Raw genomic sequence first — 22,364 nt, 5'->3', positions numbered from 1 at the left:
GTCGGGTCAGGGCTCTGTTACGTACAAGATGGTTCGGATCGACTGCAACTCGGGACTAACGCGAGAAGAGTTCCATTTCGGCTGCCACAGGACTGGATCCGTTGAAAAACAGATTCCAATATGAGTGAAAGTAAGGTTATTGGATGCATGTGGTTTCCTCTTCAGCCGTAGCGCCGGCCTACAGTCAGCTTCTCAGAATGGTAATGCTCAACGGAGCGATCCATCACGATACCACTTGCTTATTTTATCCCACACCATTAATGGTGAGCGCTATACCGAACTATGTACTTCTGGGTCGGTGCGCACGCGGGGCCGTCCTATCACGATAGTCTTGCGTACGATAGCGTGCTTGCGTAGGATGTCAGACTTGGTCGCGCAGCAAGGCAATACTGCGTGAAATATGCAGGAAAAAAAGAATACGACAGAATACAACCTGCCTGTTAGAGCCACAAATCACATGTACCTCGTTCACAAATGCCCTGGTGATACGTTTTCTCCTGCAGCGAGCCGACAGCTGCGCAGCGAGCGTGTGTCGTGGCGTTGGGCTGATAAGAAGGACTATCAGACGGTCAGATGTTGCATTTTTTGTTGTGCGCACGGCATCGCAGGCAGCCCGCTCAGACTACACCGTCCCACGCTTCGGAGTCCGGAGTAGGGATCGATGTGGTGCTATGCCCGAGCTACGCGTGGCACCTTAAACATCGCGAATGGTTCCGATTGGCACGCTGGGACAATCAATCACCACCGCTTGCACGTTCCCTTGGCTTTCGGGTCGACGGCACTGAATTTCTTGGCCTCCTTCCCACTCGGGAAGGCGGGAGGCCCGCCAGCGTAGCAATCAAGGAGGACCCCTGGTCTTTGATAACCGACGTCGATGTTGGCGCAATCCCAATTATACCCGACGCAGCCCATAGCAATGACGAAACAAGAGTAACCATCCAGGTGAGCCAGCACAATGCGGCGGCGAAAGACGGCCGTTTTCTGTGGCGCTGCAAAACGCTTCTCTTTGCTTTTTACGGTGTCGCAGTCCGTAAAGCTCAGCCTTGCGGAACATGAAAGCATTTAGCTGACTTGTTTCTGAAAGCCCTCATTCAACTGTTCGAGGCTCTCTGGAATAAAAACGGAAGCCCATTATACAATATGGGCAAGCCAGCTCTGACAAGCTTGATTTGCCGGATCACTGAAAAGCAGCGCGCGCAAAGGAAGGAAAACAACAACCGGTTGGTCAGTAAGTAGTTTAGACGCAGAAGCCACCAGACCTATCAAGCAAGAGTATAATTAAACGCGTATTTGGGACTATCAGCAGCGTAGCAAATGGCTGCCTCGTGCCTGTAGTGGGAAAGCCAGTAATCCGCCCCGATAGTGTTAGCTAGCAAATGACTACTGAACACTAACAATTTTTGAGCTGCCCTTTCCCCAACAAAGTAATAGCTTTAACATAGAACAATAAGTGATATGCACTTCAACTTCTTTCTTGTACTGGGCTATTGGTGCCTTCCAAAAAAAAAGAGAAATACATAAATTAAATAAACTGCTGCCCATCCAACTCTTTGGGGATTGAGTCGCGCTGTGATGCCGAGCTTGAAGAGATCGACCCCCCCAGCACCGTCGGGAAAAATGGCAACAACAGCACGCAAAATCGATGCCTTTACTTGAGCTGCCCCTTAGTGTAAAAGACGTTGCCCTTTTTTGTTTTTGCTCTTATATGGCAAATAACTACTGTACTTGCAAAGGAGGTCTGCTTCCGTGCTTGAGTACGGTTGTAGCGTAATTTGTCGGCGTTTTGTGGAAGCTCAGGCATTCTGTGAAAACTACCAAGGACTAAAACTTGGAGGTCGTTTTAACAACATATCAACATTCTAGACACGATTTTTGATCGAATACCAGGTACAGTGTAATAATATTCACGCGGCCGCGTTCCTCCGGGGTCCGGTACAATACAGACCCGCCATCGTCGCCCGTAGTAGTTGCACACACCACACATGCTCCGCCTCACATTCCCAAAGACTTTATAGCAGCAACATCAAACGCAAAAGCAACAATCAAGTTTTAAATCAGCAGGCCAAATGCTTCCAGTATCACACTGTTTTATTCGAAGAGCGGGCCGACGACTCCCCCGAGATGTGTCGCGAGTATTTCCTGCTTCGCGACCCAGTCCGCTGATCCCTAAATCGTTTCTCAGACGCAGCTTGTCCACAATGCTCGAGTATGCACCGATTGACGGCTGTGAGCACCTAGAAAAGTACGGCCCTGGCGTCTATCACCCCTTTTGGTCGGAGATAGGATCCGCGATCGATACGAAGTTGTAGACAAGTTAGGCCATGGAGGGTGGTCAACAGTTTGGCTTGTTTATGACGCCGACGAGAAAAGGTACTTAGCGCTCAAGGTGGGCATTGCAGACTCCTTGTCTCGTGAAGTACCGACTATTAGGGCTCTCAATGCGCATGCCAAAGGCCCAGGAGCTGAGAATATTTCGCGTTTGCTTGACGTGTTCACGATTAATGGCCCCAACGGCTCACACCCTTGCTACACCAGCGTCCTTGCACTAGGCAACCTTAGAGAATGCTGCTTTAGCCGTTTATTTCCGCTTGATGTTGCGCGCATATTGGTCTATGAACTCACTCTTGCCGTTGCATACGTTCATTCGCGGGGCTTTGTTCACGGAGGTTTGTGTCAGCTACAACATCGTACACAAGCAGGCTTTACTGACAGCACATCCTAGATATTCATCTTCGCAACGTACTTGTACCTGCACACAGTAGCCTCGATCAATCGTCTGTCGCGGAGCTTCGCTAAGAGTATGGCGAACCAGAGTCTTGTCCGGTCAAACGTCTTGATAAACAGCCTCTTGCGCCCAGTATACATTCGACAGTAACGGTACCACTCTTTTTGGGAAAGAAAGTCCAAGAATTTACCATGCAGGATGCACGCATCATTTTGAGCGACTTTGGAGAGTCATTCGCGCCCGCGAAGGAAATCCGTCGAGGCAAAGAATGTCACACGCCAGTAGACTTTCGCCCTCCGGAAGCTCTTCTTGAGCCGGATACTGGGTTGTCGTTTTCAGTAGACGTTTGGAGCCTCGCAACTGCCATCTGGGACATTGTTGGCATGCAAGCCCTCTTCAGTTCTGCCTTTCACTCCGACGAAGAGGTCATGTGCCAGATCGTCGACTGTCTAGGGCCGCTCCCGGCTGACTTGTCTAAAAACTGGACGAATCGAGGCGATTTATTCGACGACGAAGGAGTGCCCAAAGATGGTCGTTGTGTGTGGCCAAAAACTACGCATTCACAGAGTGTGTTCAGAAATTTCGGCAGGATGCTAATATGACAGGGTTTTGCAACAGGGAAGAGGAAGCCTTCCTGGACATGATTACTCGAATACTCAGGTACAGGCCTGAGGAGCGGCCTACCGTGGAACAAATCCTTCAATCCGACTGGATGGTGAACTGGGCGCAACGCGATTATAAGCGCAGCCGGTGCCGGAAAGGGTAAGGAGTAAATCAAGCTACGTATGCACTTGCGAACAAACAGAGGCTTTGCATCTTCGTCGCCGCTCCCGGGCCCCACTAAAATGACGAACGCCTGTGCCTCGCTGATCCGCCCGACATCGCTGCGACAGCTCCCCAACAAGTCGTACCGGCACCCATTCTGCGATTGTCGCGCCGTTGCTTCGCCCTGCGGCATCGCATCTGATCCGAACTACCATGTTTACTACCGCCCGGCTGGCCCGCGCGAGCCGCAATGGCCTGCTGCGCGCCTCACCGCGGGCATCTAGCCTCACCGCCGCTGAGCCCTGTCTCGCGTGCGCACTTCCGATCGCTCGCAGAACACTGTGTAGCTCGAGCCCGAGACACCGACAGGGCCGCGGCCCTCTATATGAAAAGAGCGAGAAGCAGACAGAACATGTAACGGGGACGTGGGAGAGGCCGTCCGACTTTCAACGGCCACGACAGCACCCATCAGACCCATGGACGGCGTACCGGTCTGGGCATGGCGACGGATCAGGACCACCGCCCCCGCCCCCGCGTCGCACGGCGCGTGAAGCGGCATCCGGGCCCGAGTCGAAAGCGGCCGTGGGGCTGGTCGTGCTGGCAGCGATGGCCTTTTACGTGTGGAACTCGCAGACGGTGCCGCTGACGGGCCGCTCGCGATTCAATTTTCTATCGGACGAGGTCGCGGAGTGGATGCACCCGCGGGCGGTGCAGAGCATCCTGAACCAAATCTATGCGCAAGGCGGCACCGTCCTGCCAGACGACAACATACGGACGCGGATCGTCAAGAATGTCATGCGGCGGCTGATTCCCGTGAGCGGGCTGTCGCATCTACAGTGGGAAATTTACGTCATTGCCGATGATTGTGAGTTTCCAGAAGCAGGATCGACACGAGGATACAGCACCAACTAACAATTTGTTCTCTTCAAAAGCCCAGGCCAACGCGTTTGTGTTGCCCGGCGGCAAGGTGTTTGTATTCAGCGGGCTGCTCAACATGGCCGGCAACGACGACGCGCTGGCGGCAGTGCTGGGCCACGAGATTGCGCACCAGACGGCGTCGCACACGGCGGAGCGGCTGTCGCTGGCGTGGGTGGGCAACTTTACGACGGGCGCGCTCTTCTTCCTCGTCGGCGCGCTGCCGGGGCTCGCGCTCTTTGGCATCTGGACGGCGACGGGCGCGTTTGTCATCCCCGAGCTCATGTACGAGCTGCCCATGAGCCGCACGCACGAGTACGAGGCCGACCACATCGGGCTGATGATGATGGCCGAGGCGTGCTACGACCCGCGCGCGGCGATTCCGTTTTGGCAGCGCATGAGCCAGCAAGGGCAAGAGGTGGACGAGATGCTGAGCACTCACCCATCGGTACGTTTTTTTATAACTTTTTCCTCTTCCCCCTGATCCAATTTGGGAAGGGGGATAGTTTGTGTGTTTATGGAGCAAGGGGACTAATTTTGTATTGGTGTAGAATGACCATAGAGTTGCGAAACTCGCAAAGCTGATGCCAGAGGCCATGACCAAGCGGGAGCAGAGCGACTGCAAGGGAACGGAGTCGTTCGCGCGACGGTTCCGACTTGCCGTGAAGCAGAAGCAGCCTGAGATGCCACGGCCCGACCGGATGTCGTAACCTTGCCAGTAAAATTTCCGGGGTTTTTTCCTTCCCAAGGGGCCGTCGTCTAGAATTAGATTTTTAGAGTCATAGAGCGATCGATTTGCAGAGAGCCTTTAGAGTAGACACTTGCACAAAGCAGTAAATATACGAAACAATAAACGCATGAATCAGTAATAAATGTACTAAGCAGTAAAATGACCGAAAGCTCCGTGTAACTAGCACTAGGTGTCCCATGCGGCTATATGCCTGTCGGCTGGCTCCGCTGGTATTGGCGTGCCGTCGGCACATGCTGCCCAAGACGAGCCCCCGCAAAGCAGGCTGGGGAACTCTTACGAATGCCACAGCGCTCATAGGTCAGCGGCCAACAGTAGCTAAAAATGACGTCCCCATCAGCTTTTAGCGGGAAAGTCTGCTGTGGTTTGTCTTGTTCGCACTGAGCGTTGGCTGTGGGGGGGCGCACAAGCCGAGCCGAGGTTAATGTGCGCTGCCGTCATACCAGCGCCTCTCTTAAGATCAACGGCTGGTCCTGTTTCCTTTTCTCCTCCACACTTTTGATTGTAGAATCATAATCTCGCAATACACATTATCAATTACCGACCCATTCAGACTCCAACGACACCCCGACACAATCACCTCCACCACCGTCGCAAAAAACACCGTCATCATGTCCGACAAGACGTTTGCCACCGCTGAAGTCAGCAAGCACAAGGACAAGGACAACGGCATCTGGCTCATCATTGAGGGCGCCGTCTACGACGTGACCAGTAAGTAGAATTGAATCGGCCAGCGATACGCATCGTCTTGCTGGGGGTTGTGACGCTGTCTGCCCTTGTCGCGAGGGCATCGCTCTGGCTTGTCGCGTCACAAGCTTCGGCCCCGTCGCGCGACCTCGGCAAGCGCCGCAACCCCCGGCGGCAGCAATCGACTCTGGCCACCGGCCATTTCTCAAGATGCCACGTCTCTAATCATTTCGCGTTTGCAGACTTTGTCGACGAGCACCCCGGCGGTGCCCGCGTCATCCAGCGCATGGGCGGCAAGGACGCCACCAAGGCTTTCTGGAAGTACCACGGCGAGAGCGTCCTGGCCAAGTACGGCGAGAAGTTCAAGATTGGCACCGTCACCGAGTCTGCCAAGCTATAAATTCTTTGCCGCGACCAAACAGAAAACCATAATACACACGCGCACACAATGATTTCAACGCAACAACGCAAGGGGAACGGTGACGACACTTGAACGAGACCCGTACCCGCGTTATTCCTTTCGCATTAAAGCGACCGCATTGGCAGCATGCAGCTGCACCGGGTCGGTCGGAAATGAATGCCATTTTCGAACAAGGACTTTGGTGAGGCCCTGCCGGCATTATTGTACTATTTTTGTTTCTCAGGGATGGGGAGATGGATTTGGGATTTAATTTTCCCCCGGTGTTCTCTTGGTGCGGACACGTTGATACATGAGGTGTGCCGATTTAGGCCGGGAACTGAATAGAGCATAGACAGCCGGAAATATCATGGAGAATTACACTACAAAATACTCAAAATGCTTCTTAATTTTGCCCAGTTTCGGGGCATTTTCCCCTTCTCCAACTGAGGACGTAGATGCGGCATTGCGCACGTGCCTGCCGCGGCCATGTACCAAATGCTGGGAACAGATCCAAGCATCTCCTCAGCATGGACAATCTGAACAAGAAAAAAAAAATTGCAGAATTCACCAGAAAAGCCCAGAACATATCCCGCCCTCGTAGAGTATCCCAGCGACAAGGCTTACCCCCTGTAGGGATGGTCAGCGCACGTCTACCGGGCGGTAACAACTCCGTTCTTGGTGGGTAAAATCGAACAAGCAAAACGGCCCCTCCTTCGTACCCGTCAGCCCTCTCTTTCAATCTCGATTTCCAAATCTCTCGAGACGTTTGACAATCCAAGAGAGGCGACTAAAACACCCCCTTCCCCACGCAACAGCCGCGCACGCGCCCCTCCGATGCCTTGATGACCCCGACGGCGACGACATCGTCCACCTCGTCCTCCAGCGACCCGGGGACCAGCAGCGGCTACGCCACCAGCAACGAGGGGCCCGGACCCGGCGGGCTCGAGGATGGCGTGGGCACCGAGCTGACCAAGAAGGGCACCGTCCGCCAGAAGCGATGGACTACCCGCGGCCGCACGGGCTGCCTCACTTGTCGGTTCGTGCTTTTCCTCTTCTTCTTCTAATTCTCTGCCGTCTCGTCCTTCTCTTTTTTTTCTTCTTTTCTTTCGTGAGCCATTGTTTGCTGATTGCATGCGTCACAGCTCTCGACATATCAAATGCGACGAGGCCAAGCCGTCTTGCCGCCGCTGCATCAGCGGGCGCCGCGAGTGTCGCGGCTACGACTTTGGCAGCCCGGACGCAGTGCCAATCGGCTTTCGGGACGGCTCGGGGGAATACGCCGAGGGAGATGACCAGGTGACCAGGGATCAGATCCAGGACGCCGTGGCGCGGCGCCGCTGCATCGTCGAGCCGGAGCCGCCCGACTGGGAGTGCATGGAGGCGGCGCGATACTGTACGTCCCCTAATCTTTCACCGATGAACTTGTTTCTATTTTAACCCCGCCTCCATGCTCTTCTGTGGGGTGCAATGTGCTCATATTCAGAACCAGATTGCGTCGTTGTGCTGCCGAGCAGCGACGAGCAGATAATGACTCCATTCGTGGGCCTGCCGCCCTGTCACGGTCCAAACCGGCCCATATTCCTCCTCGACGTGAGCAGCCGCCGGATAGCGGACGCGTCCAAGGCCCGCGGCAAGCTCGTCCGGGCCGGCGAGGAGGATCCCCAGCTGGACGGGGCCTGGGCCGTCCACTCGCGCCAGATGGTGCAGATTCTCGACATTGTCAACAAGGGCATCGCGGACAAGAAGATGCAGCTCAGCACCAAGCAGACTGTCCTCCGCCGGATATTCACGCTGCTGATGTTTGATCTCATCGTGGATGCGTCGGCGTGGCGCCCGCATCTCCTTGGCTACCTGGCCTTGATCCAGCACATGGGCGGCGTTCGCGCAGTCATGCGATTAAAGAACGCCCATGCAAACAACACTCAGTGGACGGTACTACTGTATGTTCTTTTTTCAGCCCCCTACACGTGTTTTTTTATTTTATTGAAACTAATCATTCGGACCGCCACGCCAGTATGGCCATTGCCGCCAATTCGACTAGCCCGTCTGACCAACAAATCCGTGGCTTCGAGGCATACACAGACAAGGACGTCGAGTTTCTCTTCTCCCGCGACGTGAATCCCGACCTGCCCTGCCCGGCGCCGCTCTTTGTCGTCCTCAAGAACCTGACCCAGCTCCGCGGCCGCATCGCCGACGGCAGCTGCCCCAAGGCGGTCCTCGAACGCACGGTACGCGACCTCCTTGAAAGGGCCAGTGCTTTCGATCACGACAGGTGGGCCGAGACCATTGCGTTTGAGGCGGATGATCTGGTGGCCACGCTCTCGCGCATCTTCCAGGTTGCGGTCCGCCTCTACGGCGTCCTCTCGCTGCCCCAGTCGGCGATCGTGTACTGGGCTATCGCGAACCGCCACCCGCGCCTGCCCGGCCTGTCAATATACGACAGTGTGCGCATCACGCATCGCCGCGAGCTGCTGGACCTCTTGTATCCGTTCCGGGGCACGTTCCGGAGCGTGCTCTCGCTCGCCTGGCCTGTGACGGTAGCGGGGGTGTCACTAGGGGGCGACGGCAGCGCTGAAGACTGCAGGTTCATAGCAGAGTCCCTGCTCGCCATGTGGAAGAGCCCGCTGTCTCGGGTTGGTCCCATCCTGTGCTTAGAAAAGCTCCGGATCTTCTGGGACTCCGGGAAGACGGCGTGGGACGACTGCTTTGACGAGCCAGTACCACCGCTTGCGTAGGCGGGGACAAGCCGACAAAAGATGTAATGATTCTATGGTGGCGCCATTTGTGTATATATGCCACTGTTGCGGGACGTTCAGTATCGCAGCTGCTTGTACAAAGACCTACTTTACTTATTTTCTTTGTCTCATGATATCAAAACGAGTTGCGTGCGCCGAACGTGCCTGATTTACCTAGGAACACAATTGTGCAGCACCATCGCCCGCTACGGGTTCATCAGTTTAAACGAAAATAGGCCTGTCGATCAATGGCCAAACGAATGTGCATTAGCTAGCGCAAGTCTTATCCGCGGTTTCAAAAGTCCAGCCGCGCAGGCACGGTGGCGTTGGGCACTTATTAATAACCACCCCCCCCCCCCCCCAAAAGCATCCCCATGTCGTAGCCTCGTCGAACCGCCCCCAGGTCAGCCTGGCCCTCTTCTCCACCACGATCACTTTACACTCCTCTGACAGTTTCCTGCATCTCGATGTTCATGACACCGCCCCCGAATCATCCAACGACCAATAAACTCCAGCAATGGCTTGCCAGATCCTGCTTGATTTTTCGCCGCGCAGCACCTTGACCCTGGGCGACAGCTGCGGCCCCGAGGCGCCCATGGGCCGCACGCAGACGGGGGCGGTGCGGCGACGCCGATGGACCCCGCGAGCCAGGACCGGCTGCCTTACATGTCGGTACGTTGGCCATTTTTTCTTCGTCTTTTTTCTTTTGCTTTCGCCACTCGCGCCTGTAGTTTTGGGCTGGATCCCCTCTCTGGTTACCAAGAAGCAGGGGATGAACGCCGCCCCCCGCTACCCATTGCATCGCCTCCCCGGTAGACATCTCCATCTAATGACGATTCTGGCAGCAACCGCCGCGTCAAGTGCGACGAGGACAGACCCGTCTGCCGGCGCTGCATATCAAGTCGCCTGATGTGCCGTGGCTATCAGGTCCCGTCGTTGTCGTCATCGCAGAGCAAGCCGTGGAGGGGCGCGGCCGACACCACTGGTCGCCGCACGCTGCAGACGCCGCCGGAGACGCCACCCCATCGCAGCGAGAGCACCACGTCTTTGCAGCAGCCGGCTGGCAGTGTGCAGCGACACAACGTCAACATTGAGACTGAGCCTCCAGATTGGGACTTTCAGCAGGGCATACGTTATTGTACGTTGATGAACCTCGGCGGCACACGTTGGACTGTTTTCAACTAACACTGTCATCACAATGGCAGATTTTGAAATTGTCGTTCCAGGTCGCAGCGCCGAGGTGCGCAGGAGCGAGCACCCGAACTTCCGCTCGAATTTGTTTCACCACTCCAGGTTTGTGTCGCAGGTCATTGGGGATCGGATATCGAGAGCCTCCAAGGCCCGCGGCGCGCTGATACAGCCCGGCGAGCAACCTGCGTTTGAAGGCCTCTGGTCTAGCTACTATCGCTATCTCGCCTCGAGTCTCGCCGTTGTCAATCAGTATCTGCAAGATACCCGGGGTGATAATTCTCGGTGCGTCTTTTATGGAATTGACCAGCTGCTCGTTCTTGATCTCTACATTGAACGATCGCGGTGGCAGGCGCATCTCAAAGGGCTCTTTGCCTATATCCAGCACCAAGGCGGCATTACGGCGGTTCTTCAGCAACCAGAACCCCCGTCTTATTGTTTGAACCATGTAGTGGCGTAAGTAATTCAGATGGCCATTGTCTGCTTCTCTAGACGATGTGGAGTGTGCAGTGTGTGCTGACGCCTATACAGTATAGCCATCAATGTCAACACGACCAGCCCAGCGAGACAGCAGATTGACGGCTTCGACGACTTTACCGATGCGCAGCTGGTATCCATACTGGATTCCGCCTATAGCACATCCATGCAGTGTCCGACCGAGCTATACATCAACATGGTTCACATTTCGAGACTACGAGCCGCTTTAGCCAGCAAAGACAGCAGACCTGACAAAACAGCCGTTCATCAACAGGTGCGGCGCATCTTTGACTCGATATCGCACGTCGATGCAGACGAATGGGCCACCAAGCCCATGTTCAAGGACAAGGTCGATGCCGTCGCAGCCGTCGGCCGCATCTTTGCCGTCGCCGTGCGGCTCTATGGCATCCTGACGCTGCCGCGATCCGCCACCGTCTCGTGGATCCAGTCCTCGGAGCTGGCGCCGCCCGCGCCCGCGCCCGCCATGTCCGACCAGGAGCTCTACGACACGGTACGTGTCTGGCAGCGCGAGGAGCTGCTGGCGCTGGTGCGGCAGTCGCGGCACATGCTCATGCACACGACGTCGCTCTGCTGGCCGCTCATTGTCGCCGGCGTGGCTGTCGCGGACGGCGCGGCCGAGGACCAGGACTTTATCGAAAAGTCGCTGTTGTCGATATGGGCGCTGCCAAATACCTCGGCGTGTTTGATTATAGCGATTCGAAAGCTGCGCCCGTTCTGGGCCTCGGGCAGGACAGAGTGGGAAGACTGCTTCGACAGGCCGCTTGCGTGTGTTTCGTAGGGCTTTGTATAGATTAAAGCTTGCTCTATTTTTCTGCACAAGGCACAGAAGTTTGGTTCTTTCTGAGCCGCGCTGCACATAATTGTCCAAGCGCAAAGAAATTGGCTAGATATCATGAGCGCATTTGCCTAGAAGATCAAGCTGCAACCCAACAGCCATTGGCGGGCGAAAGTCATCACATGGGGGAGCTTCTTTGCGCCTTTGGAAGGCCAGCTATTTATAGGAACAATTGGCAATCTCGGTACCCCGATTTTGCACTTTCAGCCCGGGACTTTTAATGCCGCCACGGCCCCATCAATAGCCTCGCCGGCGTCGCGAACGGGCTGCCCCGCTCGCCACATTCTCCGAACTTAATAACTAGCTGCCGCACCCTCACATGTACCTCTGGGTCCTCTTTCTCACCACCATAGAAAAAAGCCATGGTCTTGACATTCGTGATAGAAGATCCTCTGTCCACTGACTACGGCAGAAATTCCAGCAGCCCCGAGGCGCCCCTCGGCCACACCGTCACCGGAGGCGTACGACAGCGGAGGTGGGCGCCGCGGGCCCGGACAGGCTGTCTCACATGCCGGCAAGTTCATTTTCTGGGCGCGTGCTGGAAAGACGTATTCTAACGGATTTTTCTTTTCGCTCACAGTGCGCGCCGCATCAAGTGTGACGAGACAAGACCTATTTGCAGACGCTGCACCACAGGCCGCCTCGTCTGCCGAGGGTACACGCAGCCGGACTCGTCGGCAAGCGGCTGGGCCAGCGTACGGCGCGATGCCTCAGCGCAGAAGCGATGGCTCCTCCCACGCAGCGCCTCTCCCGAAATCGAGCCCTTCGACTGGGAATTCCAAGAGACGCTGCGATACTGTGCGTCACCCGCGACTCGCGCGCTTCTCCCTCCCCGCGGTCGAGACTTGACAAACGATCAAACTGACAACAACCGTGCGGTGCAGTTTTCGAAGTCGTCGAGCCGGATCTCTCGCCCGAGGCGCGCAGGCTACGACCAAGCGACGTCAAGGACCCCAATTTCCCACGGCAGATCTTCTACGCAAACATCGTCAGCGACCAGCTCGAGCGCGCCTCCAAGGCGCGCGGGACGGTGCTCCGACCGGGCGAGGATCCTGCGTTTGAGGCGTCCTGGGCGGGCTACCACCGGAGCGTGCTGACCAATATTAATTCCGTCAACCAGCTGCTCCGCGACGACGCAAAGTACACCGAGGAGGCGCCGGCGACTCTTGCGATTCTACAGCTGCTCATATCCGATCTCAAGGTGGCGCTGTTTCTGTGGAAGGCTCATCTGCGCGGATTCTTGGCGTATGTCGAGCATCGAGGAGGGGCTTCTGAGATTATGAAGCTGCCAAAGCCAGAGAAATCTCGCTTATCCCCCATACTGGCGTACGTGCTATACACATCGCCGTACAATATACTGAAGAAGAAGAAGAGGATAGGCAATGAAAAAAGCGCTAACCATGTCTTGAGCTCTTCAGCTTCACAATGCAGATCAACACAACCTGCCCGGCTGGCCAGCAGATCAAAGGCTCGGACGACTTTACCGACGAAGAAATTAGAACGCTGATTGCTTTTGACCCTAACAAGGTCGAGCCCTGTCCGGTCGAGTTCCATCTCGCCAGGGTCCGCATTACGAGGCTGCGCGTCGCCCTCTCCTGCACCAAGCTGTCGCCAGAGCACGCCAGCGTGGCGGCGCAGGTGCAAGAGACTTTCGACACCCTGCTTCTTTTTGACTTGGGGGAATGGGTCGAGGAAAGGTATGGCGACAAGGGTGACGAAGTGCGGCGTCAGGCGCGAATCATGGGGCGCATATACGCCGTCGCCATCCGGCTCTATGGCATCCTGACGCTGCCGCCCTCGGCTACCGCCGCCTGGGCCGCGTCCAGCTTGCTAATCGAGAGCTCATACCCAGCCTCTCCGGGCTGTAGTGTATACGAGAACTTGCGCAGACAGCACCGTGATGAATTGCTGGGTCTGCTGCGTAAATGGTCAGGAAAGGGCAGGCTGAAAGTCTGGCTTGCGTGGCCGTTGATTATGGCGGGCGTTGCGGTCGCGGACGACGCTGTTGAGAATCAGCTATACATCGATGCGTCTCTCCTGGCGATTTGGAGAGTCCCAGATGTGTCCAACTCGTCCATTACTGCGCTCGAGAAGCTGAGGGTCTTCTGGCTCTCGGGCAAGACGGGGTGGGAGGATTGCTTTGATGAGCCGATCCCATCCGCTGTTTGAAGTGTAGCATACGGCGCCCAATGACATGGCTTCCTTTGGCAGACCCAAAAGATGCTACGAGGATCAGACGTACCGAGACGCTAATTGGCAATCTCAGTTCGGAGCGCTGTCCAGCAGAATGATCCAACACGACTGGATGTCGAGATGCCGCAGTACATGAGACCTTTCTTTTGACTACAGCCCATGCCAATCGCCATACGCAGAATAGTCTTGAAGCTACGTAAAGTAGTAAATATTCACAAATCTGCAGCACCCATTCAGGAATAGCAGATGACTGTTCAATGCTCTGAATGGAGGCCACAGGGCCAATGACCACCTGTTGCGTCAGAAGTCTGCGTGGGCCGTGAGGCAAGAACCCACGAACGGCTGCTACAAGTAAAATGCAACAACTCTAGAAGCTATTTTAAGAGCGATGCAGCTTCTTTATCATAGTGAGGAAGCTAGCATCTAAATACTAGTATATAGACTGCTTACTCTCCCGCCTTCGAGTGCCATTACTCTTGTCGCGAACCCCAGCGCTGAATCTTGTCCATAAAGCATACCGCCCCGTTGCTATTCCTTGTCTCGTTTCTGTACTATATTCGTTTAACCAAAAGGAGAGTCCTGTGGAAGGCTGGTCGGCCTCGTAAGTTCAGAATACCCACGGAAAAAGAATGTCATAATACTATGAGTCACTGGTTCCTTGAGCCATCAGCCGTAGAGCGAAGCCTCGTCCAAACCGCTTCTACTTACTCAACATATAGACCCCCTAAAAGAGGACATTTCCGTTGTCCCGCATCTTCAGCCGTCTACGGCGTACTCATGCCCGCTCTGCCCAACTAGGAAAAGAGTCTAATCCGACTAGAAATCCCCGCGCTGACAGAGAGGCCAAAGTCCGAGTACATGGCCAACCCCGCATCTTCGGCCAACGACCACGCCGCTCGATTCATCCTATTTATATACATATATATACATGTTCAGAATGGAAAGCAAAACCATCATACTCATCGGTCCCGAAGGCGCCGGCAAGTCCACCATCGGCGCCCTCCTCGCCACCTCGCTCGCCAAGCCGCTCTACAGCCTCGACCGCCACCGCGACGCCCTGTATGCGCCGTACGGCTACTCCCCCGCCGTCGCGCAGTCCATCTATGACACCCACGGCCTGTGGGCCTTTTACGCGCACTGGACCGTCTTCGAGTTCCAGGCCGTCTGCCACATCCTCGGCAACGCTGCGCGCCAGCCAGACGAGTTCTTTGGCAAGATACTCGATTTCGGCGCCGGCCACTCCGTCTACGACAACCCAGAGGAGCTGGCTGCCGTGGAGGCGCTCATGGCGCCTTTTGAGCACGTCTTTCTGGTTTTGCCGTGCGAGGACGTCGACGAGGCGGCGCGGATTATGGAGGCGAGAAGAGGCAAGGAGCTGGGTCTGAATCGGCACTTTTTGACGCATGAGAGTAATGGGCGACTGGCCAAGTACACAATTTATACAAAGGACAGGGCGCCAGAAGAGTGTGCTGAAGAGATTTTACAGATTTTGAGACGCGGCAGTCAGTCCAGGGAGGGAGAGGAGGCATCATTATCGACAGTTGTATAGACTAAATAAAAATAGACAAGAGGTATAATGTATGTATAAGCAATGCCATGTCAACCATTCCCCTCCAGCCCCCACCCACCATTCCATATTCCATCTATGTACTAATTAAAAAGAAATAAAAATAACGCGTCTTCAATTTCTCCTTTCCACACATTGTTTTTCTCTTCTGTTGAACTCTACACATAGCGCACCTCGTCAAACAACCCCGCGCGGACCTGCATCAGACTCGCCAACTCCATCAGGAAGCTCTGAAAGATGATGACATTGGTCAGCACGTGCGACACCGAAACATTCTCATTGCCGCCATCGTCAAGCACGCTTCCCGTCTCCGAATCATCCGGCGCAATAGCCACATCCCCATCATCATCATCGTCCTGAAAGTGGCCTTCATCATCATCATCTTCCTCCTCGTCATCCGAGGTCGACTCTGGCGGCGGACGATACGTCAGGTCCAGTGGAATTGGCTTGACAGAAGGCTCTGGCGGCAAACCTACGCGCTTGGCCAAGATGCTCTGGTCCATGGCGGCGTACTCGGCCGTCTGGCTAACACTAATGCCGTCGCGGTCGGCGTGCGGGGGGCGGACGCCGATGCCACCGTTGCTCGGCGAGATGCTGCGGTCATGCCCGCCCGCTGCATATGGAGACGATGAATACTCCTTTGGCGGCAGCGGCGGACGCACAGGAAGCTGTTCGCTGGCGCCGGAGCCACTGGGCGTGCTAGTGCCGGATGGCGACCGCGACTCCTTTTTGCCTCCGGCGCGAGGACTGGAAGATCGGCTGGGTGTGCCCAGCTCCGAGAGCAGACGCTGCGCGAACCCTTCTAGGGCAGAGGGCTTGGACGGGGAGCCGGTGCGAATAATCTCGTCCAGGCTGCCAGGACGGTCCGGTGTCCCCGGCATAGGGGAGCGTATCGGTGCGGGCGCCATAGACGAGGGCGCCGGCGGTGGTGGCGGCGCCGGAGTGTCCAGGATCGAGTCTGCAGTGTGAAAGGCATCGCGGCGTTGCTGGAGCAGCTCGTTGAAGCGGGGGATGCTGGTTTTGTAGTTGTTGACCTGGTCGCACAGCCGCTTGAGCATGTTAAGAATGCGCGGCAGAGACTCGCTGTTCCAGACCGGACGCTGTCGGCATCGCTCCATGGTTTTGAGGAGATCGGTCTCCTCTGACGACTCAGCGGAGCTAACTTCCTCCTCCGCATCAGGCGCGTCAGAAGCTGCACGCTGCACATCGGCTTCGCTTGCTGTAGTCGATGTAAAGCCGGCAGTCGTGTTGCCGTCGTCCTCATCGTCGTCACCATAGTCATATGTGGAAGGACTGCGTGCCAGCCAACCCTCTATGCTCATGTATCCACAAACGGCAAGGTCGACAATCGTCTCGGTAACGGACAGATTCGTCTCGACGGGGTTCATGAAGAAGCCATCAAGAAGATCCAGTATGGAGTTAAGCAACGGGTCATCCATGCGCAGCGTATGCTCGCGTACGTCGCGTGGGGCGCCAGGTAGACTATCCGGTATGGCCGGCAGCCTGTGATTGTTTGTCGAGACCTTGGGAGCGACGAGCTTCAGTGAGCACGGGTGGCTCTCGAGTCGCACCATGGTATCTCGCAGAATATTCTGATACGTGTCGTCAAAGTTCCCGTAGCCGCCAATAGAGCTAGCCAGGTCCATGAGATACTCAATCTCCTGCTCGTGCGCACCGACAGTGCGGTTCACCGTGCGACTGGGCAGCACCTCGGTTTTGAGGAGAGTGATGATGGCGTAACGGTGGTGCCTCTTAAGAATCGCCGACACCAGCTGCAGCGTGACGTGGATGGTTTGCTGGTTGCGCGAGCGCAAGCACGCGAGAACGAGATCGACAAGGTTAAAGAGGATCGGCGTCACCGTCATATCCGTCTTGGACGCCATCATGGTGGCTAGATCCATAGATTTGCGGCGGCGGGCGGCGCTAATCTTGGGTCGCGGCGGCGCACTCTTGGCCGACGAGCTGCCGTCTGGTAGAGCGAGAAGATAATGTAGAATAAGGTTAATCATGTCGGGGTGGTCGAGCGACTCGAGGATACGGCGCAGATATGTCAGCACAGCAACCGATGAGCCGCCGTCGATATCTGAAGACTCAAGAAGCGAGGGATATCTGTCTCGTCAGCAAGTTTCGTTTCCATCCTGACCAACTGCACACGTACAATAGTTGTTGCAGGAAAATGACCTGAAAGTGCTCCAGAAGCGTCGACTTGACCTCCACCGACCTACAGTGGTTCAGCACGTCCTGCCAGAACAAGAGATGCGAGAGAAACGTCTCGAGGTGCGACTGGAACTCGGGCGCGCACGAGCTCACAATTTCATAGCTTGACGTCGGGTGCTCGTAGTCGGAAAGGGCCAGGATCGGGGGCAGGTCGTGCGGGAGGTGGTCAATGACGAGCTTGCGGCTCAGCTGGCTGTACAGCGCGCCGAGGCCTGTGGCCATGAGCGTCGACAGGTCACTCTCGACGATCCACTGCTCCAGCGCCGCCGAGTTGGACGCCGCCTCGATTATGTACAGCAGGCCCGTCCGCGCAAAGTCGCCGACCTTGCCTTCATGGTGGATGTAGTCCATCAGGATGTAAAACAGCGGGAAGTCGGCGCGCTGCGAACGGCCCGCAAACCGGTCCTGCACGTCCTGGCCGCGCTCGCTGGTAAACTGCGCCGCCGCCTGCCCGGCCTTGAACCACGCGGGCAGGATGTCCGGGTCGAGGCGGATCTTGGTGGTGATGTTGAACGCGAGCTCCACAACGCGCGACTCCGTGTCCAGCCCCAGGCGGACGCTGTTGACGCCGGTGATACGCACGAGCAGGTTCGTCAGGCTCGCCGAAAAAGCTGGGTTCTCAACGAAAGCCTCCTCTTCGCTCTCGATGAGCGTGGCGAAGAAGAGGACGGCCTCTTTGATGATCCACTCGTTGTAGGACGTCGTCGCGATTTTGCCAATCGGCACGTAGATCTGCTTGATCGAGGCGTACTGAATGCACGGGTGCGGTAGTGGCCGGCGCGATTCGTCGCTAAGAATGTTGGTGAGCTCCTGGAGGCGAATCTCGAGCGTTTCGGCGGCGTCGCTGTCGCGGACGAGGTTGGACGAAGTTCGCCATGTTGCCTGGTGGTGTCAGCACAGGGCCATGCTACATGTGTGTGTGTTCGAGTTGTAGCAAAGCTTACTAGTAGGCTGCCGTATTCCTTTTCGAAGCGATGGAGTCGTTTCGAAGGGTCCTTGGCCTGGTCCTGCCGAGATGACCCAGCCGACAAGGGGCTTAACAGTCGCGACCACTATTTCGACGCCCGCCTCGTTAGCAAAACTGTCCTGTCTCCCAACTTCATGGTGTGTTTTCCTCCAGCTTCAATCAAAGCCGCCGCCTCGCCACAGCAGGCTATGCATTTTCCAGCGTCCGGTGCTGCGTCGCGTGCGGGGTCTGCATTGCATTCGTCTGTTGTTGTCGAAAAAAACGCCCGTCCTCCCATCGTTCGATCCCGTTTCCACCGAGGGCTAGAGTGATCCGACAGGGTAAAATTGACCAAAACTTACAAAGTCCATGGCTGCTGTCACGTCATTTCTCGAGGGCGGTTCTTCCAGCTGCAGGGCAGCTCTCTTTCTGACGTTCCCTTGGGTCTCGTAGGTATGTGTCGGTCGGTTCTCGTGGAAGCTCTGTCGATGATTTGTCCTGAGGGTCGATGGACGAAATTCAACGTAAACAACGAGTAGGTAGATTAGCCTGATTGCCTACTTGTCCCTAGTCGGTCCGCCGCTAACGCGTTGTCTTGGGAAAATGCAGGGGATGGCGTTGTATGGAAAGGTCCCTGGCTGGCCCTAGCTTTTTGGTGGTGACGGCAGGTTGCCTGTGGAGCAATACAAATCTCAAACGAGGTCCGTCATGCACGCGCTGCAATTACAGTGCAACTTGCCTCGTCTAATCCGTACATCTTTTACTTTTATTTTTATGAATTCATCATCACAGGCCAGAGCAGAGATTAAAAGAACCATCGTGTTAGACTACACCTAACCGCTGTTATTCCAACTGCATACGCTGCACACATTGAACCTTTCTCCCGTGGACCATGAGCATGGCACAAAAGTTAGATAGGGCTGCCGTCTGCGCCGCTGCCGCTGCTTCCGTTGCTTCTGTTGGCACCAATACCGCGGTGGCCGTGGCCAGCCTTTCCAATCGGCTGATTGTACGGAAAGAAGGGCGACGCATCAGGACTGCCATCACTGGAGCCGGTGAAGCCGCTAACGTCGCTTAGCATACTAGAGCTGCGCATTCTCGCTGCGGCATTCTCGTTGGCTGCCATTGTCACGGGGCCTTGCCACCCCATTGTAGATGGAGGAAGCGCAGTACCGGACAGAGACGGCTGCAAGTCACCCGACGTGACAGGCCAGAGGCTACCGGAAAAGGCAGCTTGTCCGGCACTTGGATTCCATGGAGCTGACTGCGGCGGTGGGAACGGTGTCATGCCAGAATCAAGATTATCCATCATGACGCCATTGCCGGCAGACATGGTCGATTGAATGGTTTCAAGCTGCTGCTGGAGATTGATGACCGCATCGACACGGACGTTGTTCTCATCGCGGGCTTTGCGAATGCGTTCCTCGTAGTTTTGCTCAATAGCGGTAATATTTTCCATGCGGGCGTTTCGCTCCTGCTTGCGGCGCTCTGCCTCGTTGAGCCCCCGGCTGTTGGCATCAGTGAGATTGACAAGCTCATTGTCCACCTTGGCAATGCGGGTCGCGATCTTGTTTCGACGGGTGTTGAGGTTCGATCGCTCCACCTCCTTGGCCTTGACTTCGCTCTCCAGCTCAGATCGGTGCTTGTTGAATTCCTTCTGGGCAGCGTCAAATATCTTCTTTTCCATCGAGCAAGTGCGTTCGACCTTTTTCTTCCTTTCAAGGAGCTCTGGAGACGAGTCGTAGCGTTTGACAGTATCCGCAAGCTCTTCGGCCTCACGTTCTGCCTGAGTACGCAAAATGTCCTGCTGGCGAATCTTTTGTCGATGCTTCTCGTCGCTGTTTCCGGCCGTGGCGAGCTGGTTGTCGGTGGCTTCGTTTTCCTTTTTGAGCGCGTTGATGCGAATCTTGCAGTCCTTGCGAGAGTTTTTGAGGCGATTCTTCTCCTCCGTGAGCTTTACCTGAGCGGCTTCGATGGATGTCTTGAGCGTGGTGACGGGCGAATCAGGGCGCAGCGACTGCGGCCCCTCGGCAATCATTGGTGACAAGCCATCCTTGGATCGCAGCGCTTCTTTGACGGTGCGAATGCTGGCGGTAAAGAGGACCTTGTCCGTGCGGCTGTCGACAAACTCGCAGACATACTTGGATGCCGGGCGCAGACCGTAAATGTCTCCAGTCCAGCGCGAAGCTTCGCTTGGCTCGTCATCGGGTTCCTTGACGGCATGCATGCGCGTGGGCTGCCAAAAGGCATTGTTCACCTTGACGTAGAAGGGCTTGGTGGTATCGATTCCGGTCGGTCGAGGGGGTGCCTCTGGATCCGGTTCCGCGGGAGACGAAACGGGCTCGAATTCGGCATGTGCAAAGTAACTCGTGTTAAAGCAGATCTCGTCACTGCCGATGTAGGATATCCAAATCTGCCTCGGCTCGCGGTCAAAAGGAGCATTGCCCAGGTTGTGAATGTCAGTGGCGTTGGCGCCGGCGGACTCGGATGGCGCGTGAGAGAGCTGATATTCCTTGACGACGACAATCTTGGTGCTAGCCAGAGCAGCCCATAGTGGCTGCTTCAGGCGGACCTGTGCACTCTGCTTCCGTCTCTTCTTGGCGGTGGACAGCTGCGGCGTGGGCGGTGGCGGGGGCAGCGTGGGCGTGGATATTGCAGTATCGGCTGGATTTAAGCTTGTATTGGCGTCATTGGCGGCGTCGGGCGCGACAAGTTGGCCGGGCTGATTTTTGGCGGATTCTAGTTCGTTGGGATTTGGAGGGTTGGAGTCGCCTTTCTCGCGACGCAAATACCATTCTCGTACATAACGCAGAAAGCTTTGGGTTAATATATGTATGGCGAAAATACTTCTTATCCATGCATAGGGGCTTGACTGTTCGTAGAGCTTGCTATAGTAGCCTATAGGGGTGTCCTCGGACAGAACCTTGCGCCAGGCCTCGGGCATATCGGGTACGAGATGGCCCCATTGTGATTGAGTTCCACGAATAATGTGATACATGAAGACCCAAGTAAAGCCGGTACGAATACCACGAAAAGATGGATCGTTGCGAGTGGCGCCGCCGAGGGTAATGGCAATGACCGGCTTGGCAAGGTCGAGAACAGCGTCCTGGATCGGGGCCCAAAGAAAGAGCCATATGAGCAGGAAGAAGATGTCCATACAGGCGACAGTGACAAGCGACGGGGTGGTGGAGTTGCCGTCGAAAATCTCGGCGAGATTGAGGTTCATGCCCGAGTTGGTCCTGACTGGCGGGACAAAGGTGATGCAGGCAAAGATGGCGTAGATGCCCAAGAGGGAGATGGTAGGGATGTGCATGAGTATGATGAGGATTGCAAGGGTGTCTTGCATAGGAAGAGCCCGGAGGACGGTGGAAGCCATGTCAAGGATTCCAGAGTCGCGATGGACCTCTGAGTTCTTGAGGACATTGACGTCAATCTGCCTGAGGGAGCTGTCGACGGGCGAGCCGTTGGCGTTGCCGTTGGGGGCTTGGACGTGGGTGGCGGCGTTGTGGAACTGGTCAGACGATGACTCGGATTCAGCGCCTAGAGAAGCTCTCCTGGCAGCGTCGGCGGCGGCCTTGTCGTCGGCGACGAGGGTGGCAACGGAGGCATCTACGGGACACTTGGCAGCGACATGGGTGGGTGCAGCGGCGGTGCCGTTGGCGTGGCCGTTGGCGTGGCCGTTGTGAAGCGACGAGGCGGTTGAGACAGCAGCACCGTTGTCGAGCGGCCTGGCAGAAGCAGAAGCTGCCGTATTACCGGACTGGCTCTTTCTGCCGGAACCCCGTTTACCGGAGGTTACAGATCCATTGTCCTGCCTGGAGTCGCGATGACCGCCGCCGGATTGTCGCTTGCCAGAGCCTGACGCACGAGGCATGCGAAGCGCTGGGGCTCCCACTCTCTGCGAGGTCCCAGGACCTTGTTGCAAGGTCGGGACCAAACAGCAGG

The 22,364-nt window shown here is 56.1% G+C and overlaps 8 protein-coding genes across 8 annotated transcripts; 6 read left to right on the top strand and 2 right to left on the bottom strand.

The window, feature by feature from the left end:
• Nucleotides 1–3,703: 3,703 nt before the first annotated feature.
• LMH87_007396 (uncharacterized protein) lies at nt 3,704–5,115 on the top strand (the record flags this gene model as incomplete). Its single annotated transcript, XM_056192476.1, has 3 exons — nt 3,704–4,355; nt 4,423–4,853; nt 4,957–5,115. 3 exons carry the CDS (start codon nt 3,704–3,706, stop codon nt 5,113–5,115), a joined length of 1,242 nt encoding a protein of 413 aa, XP_056060693.1.
• A 649-nt stretch (nt 5,116–5,764) lies between these two features.
• Nucleotides 5,765–6,240, top strand: LMH87_007395 (uncharacterized protein; the record flags this gene model as incomplete). The annotated part of the gene is made up of 2 exons (XM_056192475.1): nt 5,765–5,864; nt 6,083–6,240. 2 exons carry the CDS (start codon nt 5,765–5,767, stop codon nt 6,238–6,240), a joined length of 258 nt encoding a protein of 85 aa, XP_056060692.1.
• A 147-nt stretch (nt 6,241–6,387) lies between these two features.
• Nucleotides 6,388–8,975, top strand: LMH87_007394 (uncharacterized protein; the record flags this gene model as incomplete). Its single annotated transcript, XM_056192474.1, has 7 exons — nt 6,388–6,402; nt 6,874–6,918; nt 7,056–7,276; nt 7,383–7,633; nt 7,730–8,180; nt 8,255–8,468; nt 8,928–8,975. 7 exons carry the CDS (start codon nt 6,388–6,390, stop codon nt 8,973–8,975), a joined length of 1,245 nt encoding a protein of 414 aa, XP_056060691.1.
• A 517-nt stretch (nt 8,976–9,492) lies between these two features.
• Nucleotides 9,493–10,699, top strand: LMH87_007393 (uncharacterized protein; the record flags this gene model as incomplete). Its single annotated transcript, XM_056192473.1, has 6 exons — nt 9,493–9,647; nt 9,821–9,835; nt 10,043–10,113; nt 10,181–10,215; nt 10,616–10,619; nt 10,695–10,699. 6 exons carry the CDS (start codon nt 9,493–9,495, stop codon nt 10,697–10,699), a joined length of 285 nt encoding a protein of 94 aa, XP_056060690.1.
• A 1,159-nt stretch (nt 10,700–11,858) lies between these two features.
• On the top strand, nt 11,859–13,665 carry LMH87_007392 (uncharacterized protein; the record flags this gene model as incomplete). The annotated part of the gene is made up of 6 exons (XM_056192472.1): nt 11,859–11,971; nt 12,239–12,294; nt 12,381–12,484; nt 12,782–12,822; nt 12,915–13,059; nt 13,591–13,665. 6 exons carry the CDS (start codon nt 11,859–11,861, stop codon nt 13,663–13,665), a joined length of 534 nt encoding a protein of 177 aa, XP_056060689.1.
• Nucleotides 13,666–14,617: 952 nt separating this feature from the next.
• LMH87_007391 (uncharacterized protein) lies at nt 14,618–15,238 on the top strand (the record flags this gene model as incomplete). Its single annotated transcript, XM_056192471.1, has 1 exon — nt 14,618–15,238. The coding sequence occupies one exon, from the start codon at nt 14,618–14,620 to the stop codon at nt 15,236–15,238; it is 621 nt and encodes a 206-aa protein (XP_056060688.1).
• Nucleotides 15,239–15,414: 176 nt separating this feature from the next.
• LMH87_007390 (uncharacterized protein) lies at nt 15,415–18,790 on the bottom strand (the record flags this gene model as incomplete). The annotated part of the gene is made up of 4 exons (XM_056192469.1): nt 15,415–17,365; nt 17,415–18,355; nt 18,418–18,525; nt 18,782–18,790. 4 exons carry the CDS (start codon nt 18,788–18,790, stop codon nt 15,415–15,417), a joined length of 3,009 nt encoding a protein of 1,002 aa, XP_056060687.1.
• Nucleotides 18,791–19,329: 539 nt separating this feature from the next.
• LMH87_007389 (uncharacterized protein) lies at nt 19,330–22,293 on the bottom strand (the record flags this gene model as incomplete). Its single annotated transcript, XM_056192468.1, has 1 exon — nt 19,330–22,293. The coding sequence occupies one exon, from the start codon at nt 22,291–22,293 to the stop codon at nt 19,330–19,332; it is 2,964 nt and encodes a 987-aa protein (XP_056060686.1).
• Nucleotides 22,294–22,364: the final 71 nt, after the last annotated feature.

The sequence above is a fragment of the Akanthomyces muscarius genome, chromosome 1 (genome assembly GCF_028009165.1).
Source record: "Akanthomyces muscarius strain Ve6 chromosome 1, whole genome shotgun sequence".
Lineage (NCBI taxonomy): Eukaryota > Fungi > Ascomycota > Sordariomycetes > Hypocreales > Cordycipitaceae > Akanthomyces > Akanthomyces muscarius.
The sequence above is the reverse complement of the archived record's forward strand: the minus strand, read 5'-3'. Positions and strand labels throughout refer to the sequence as shown.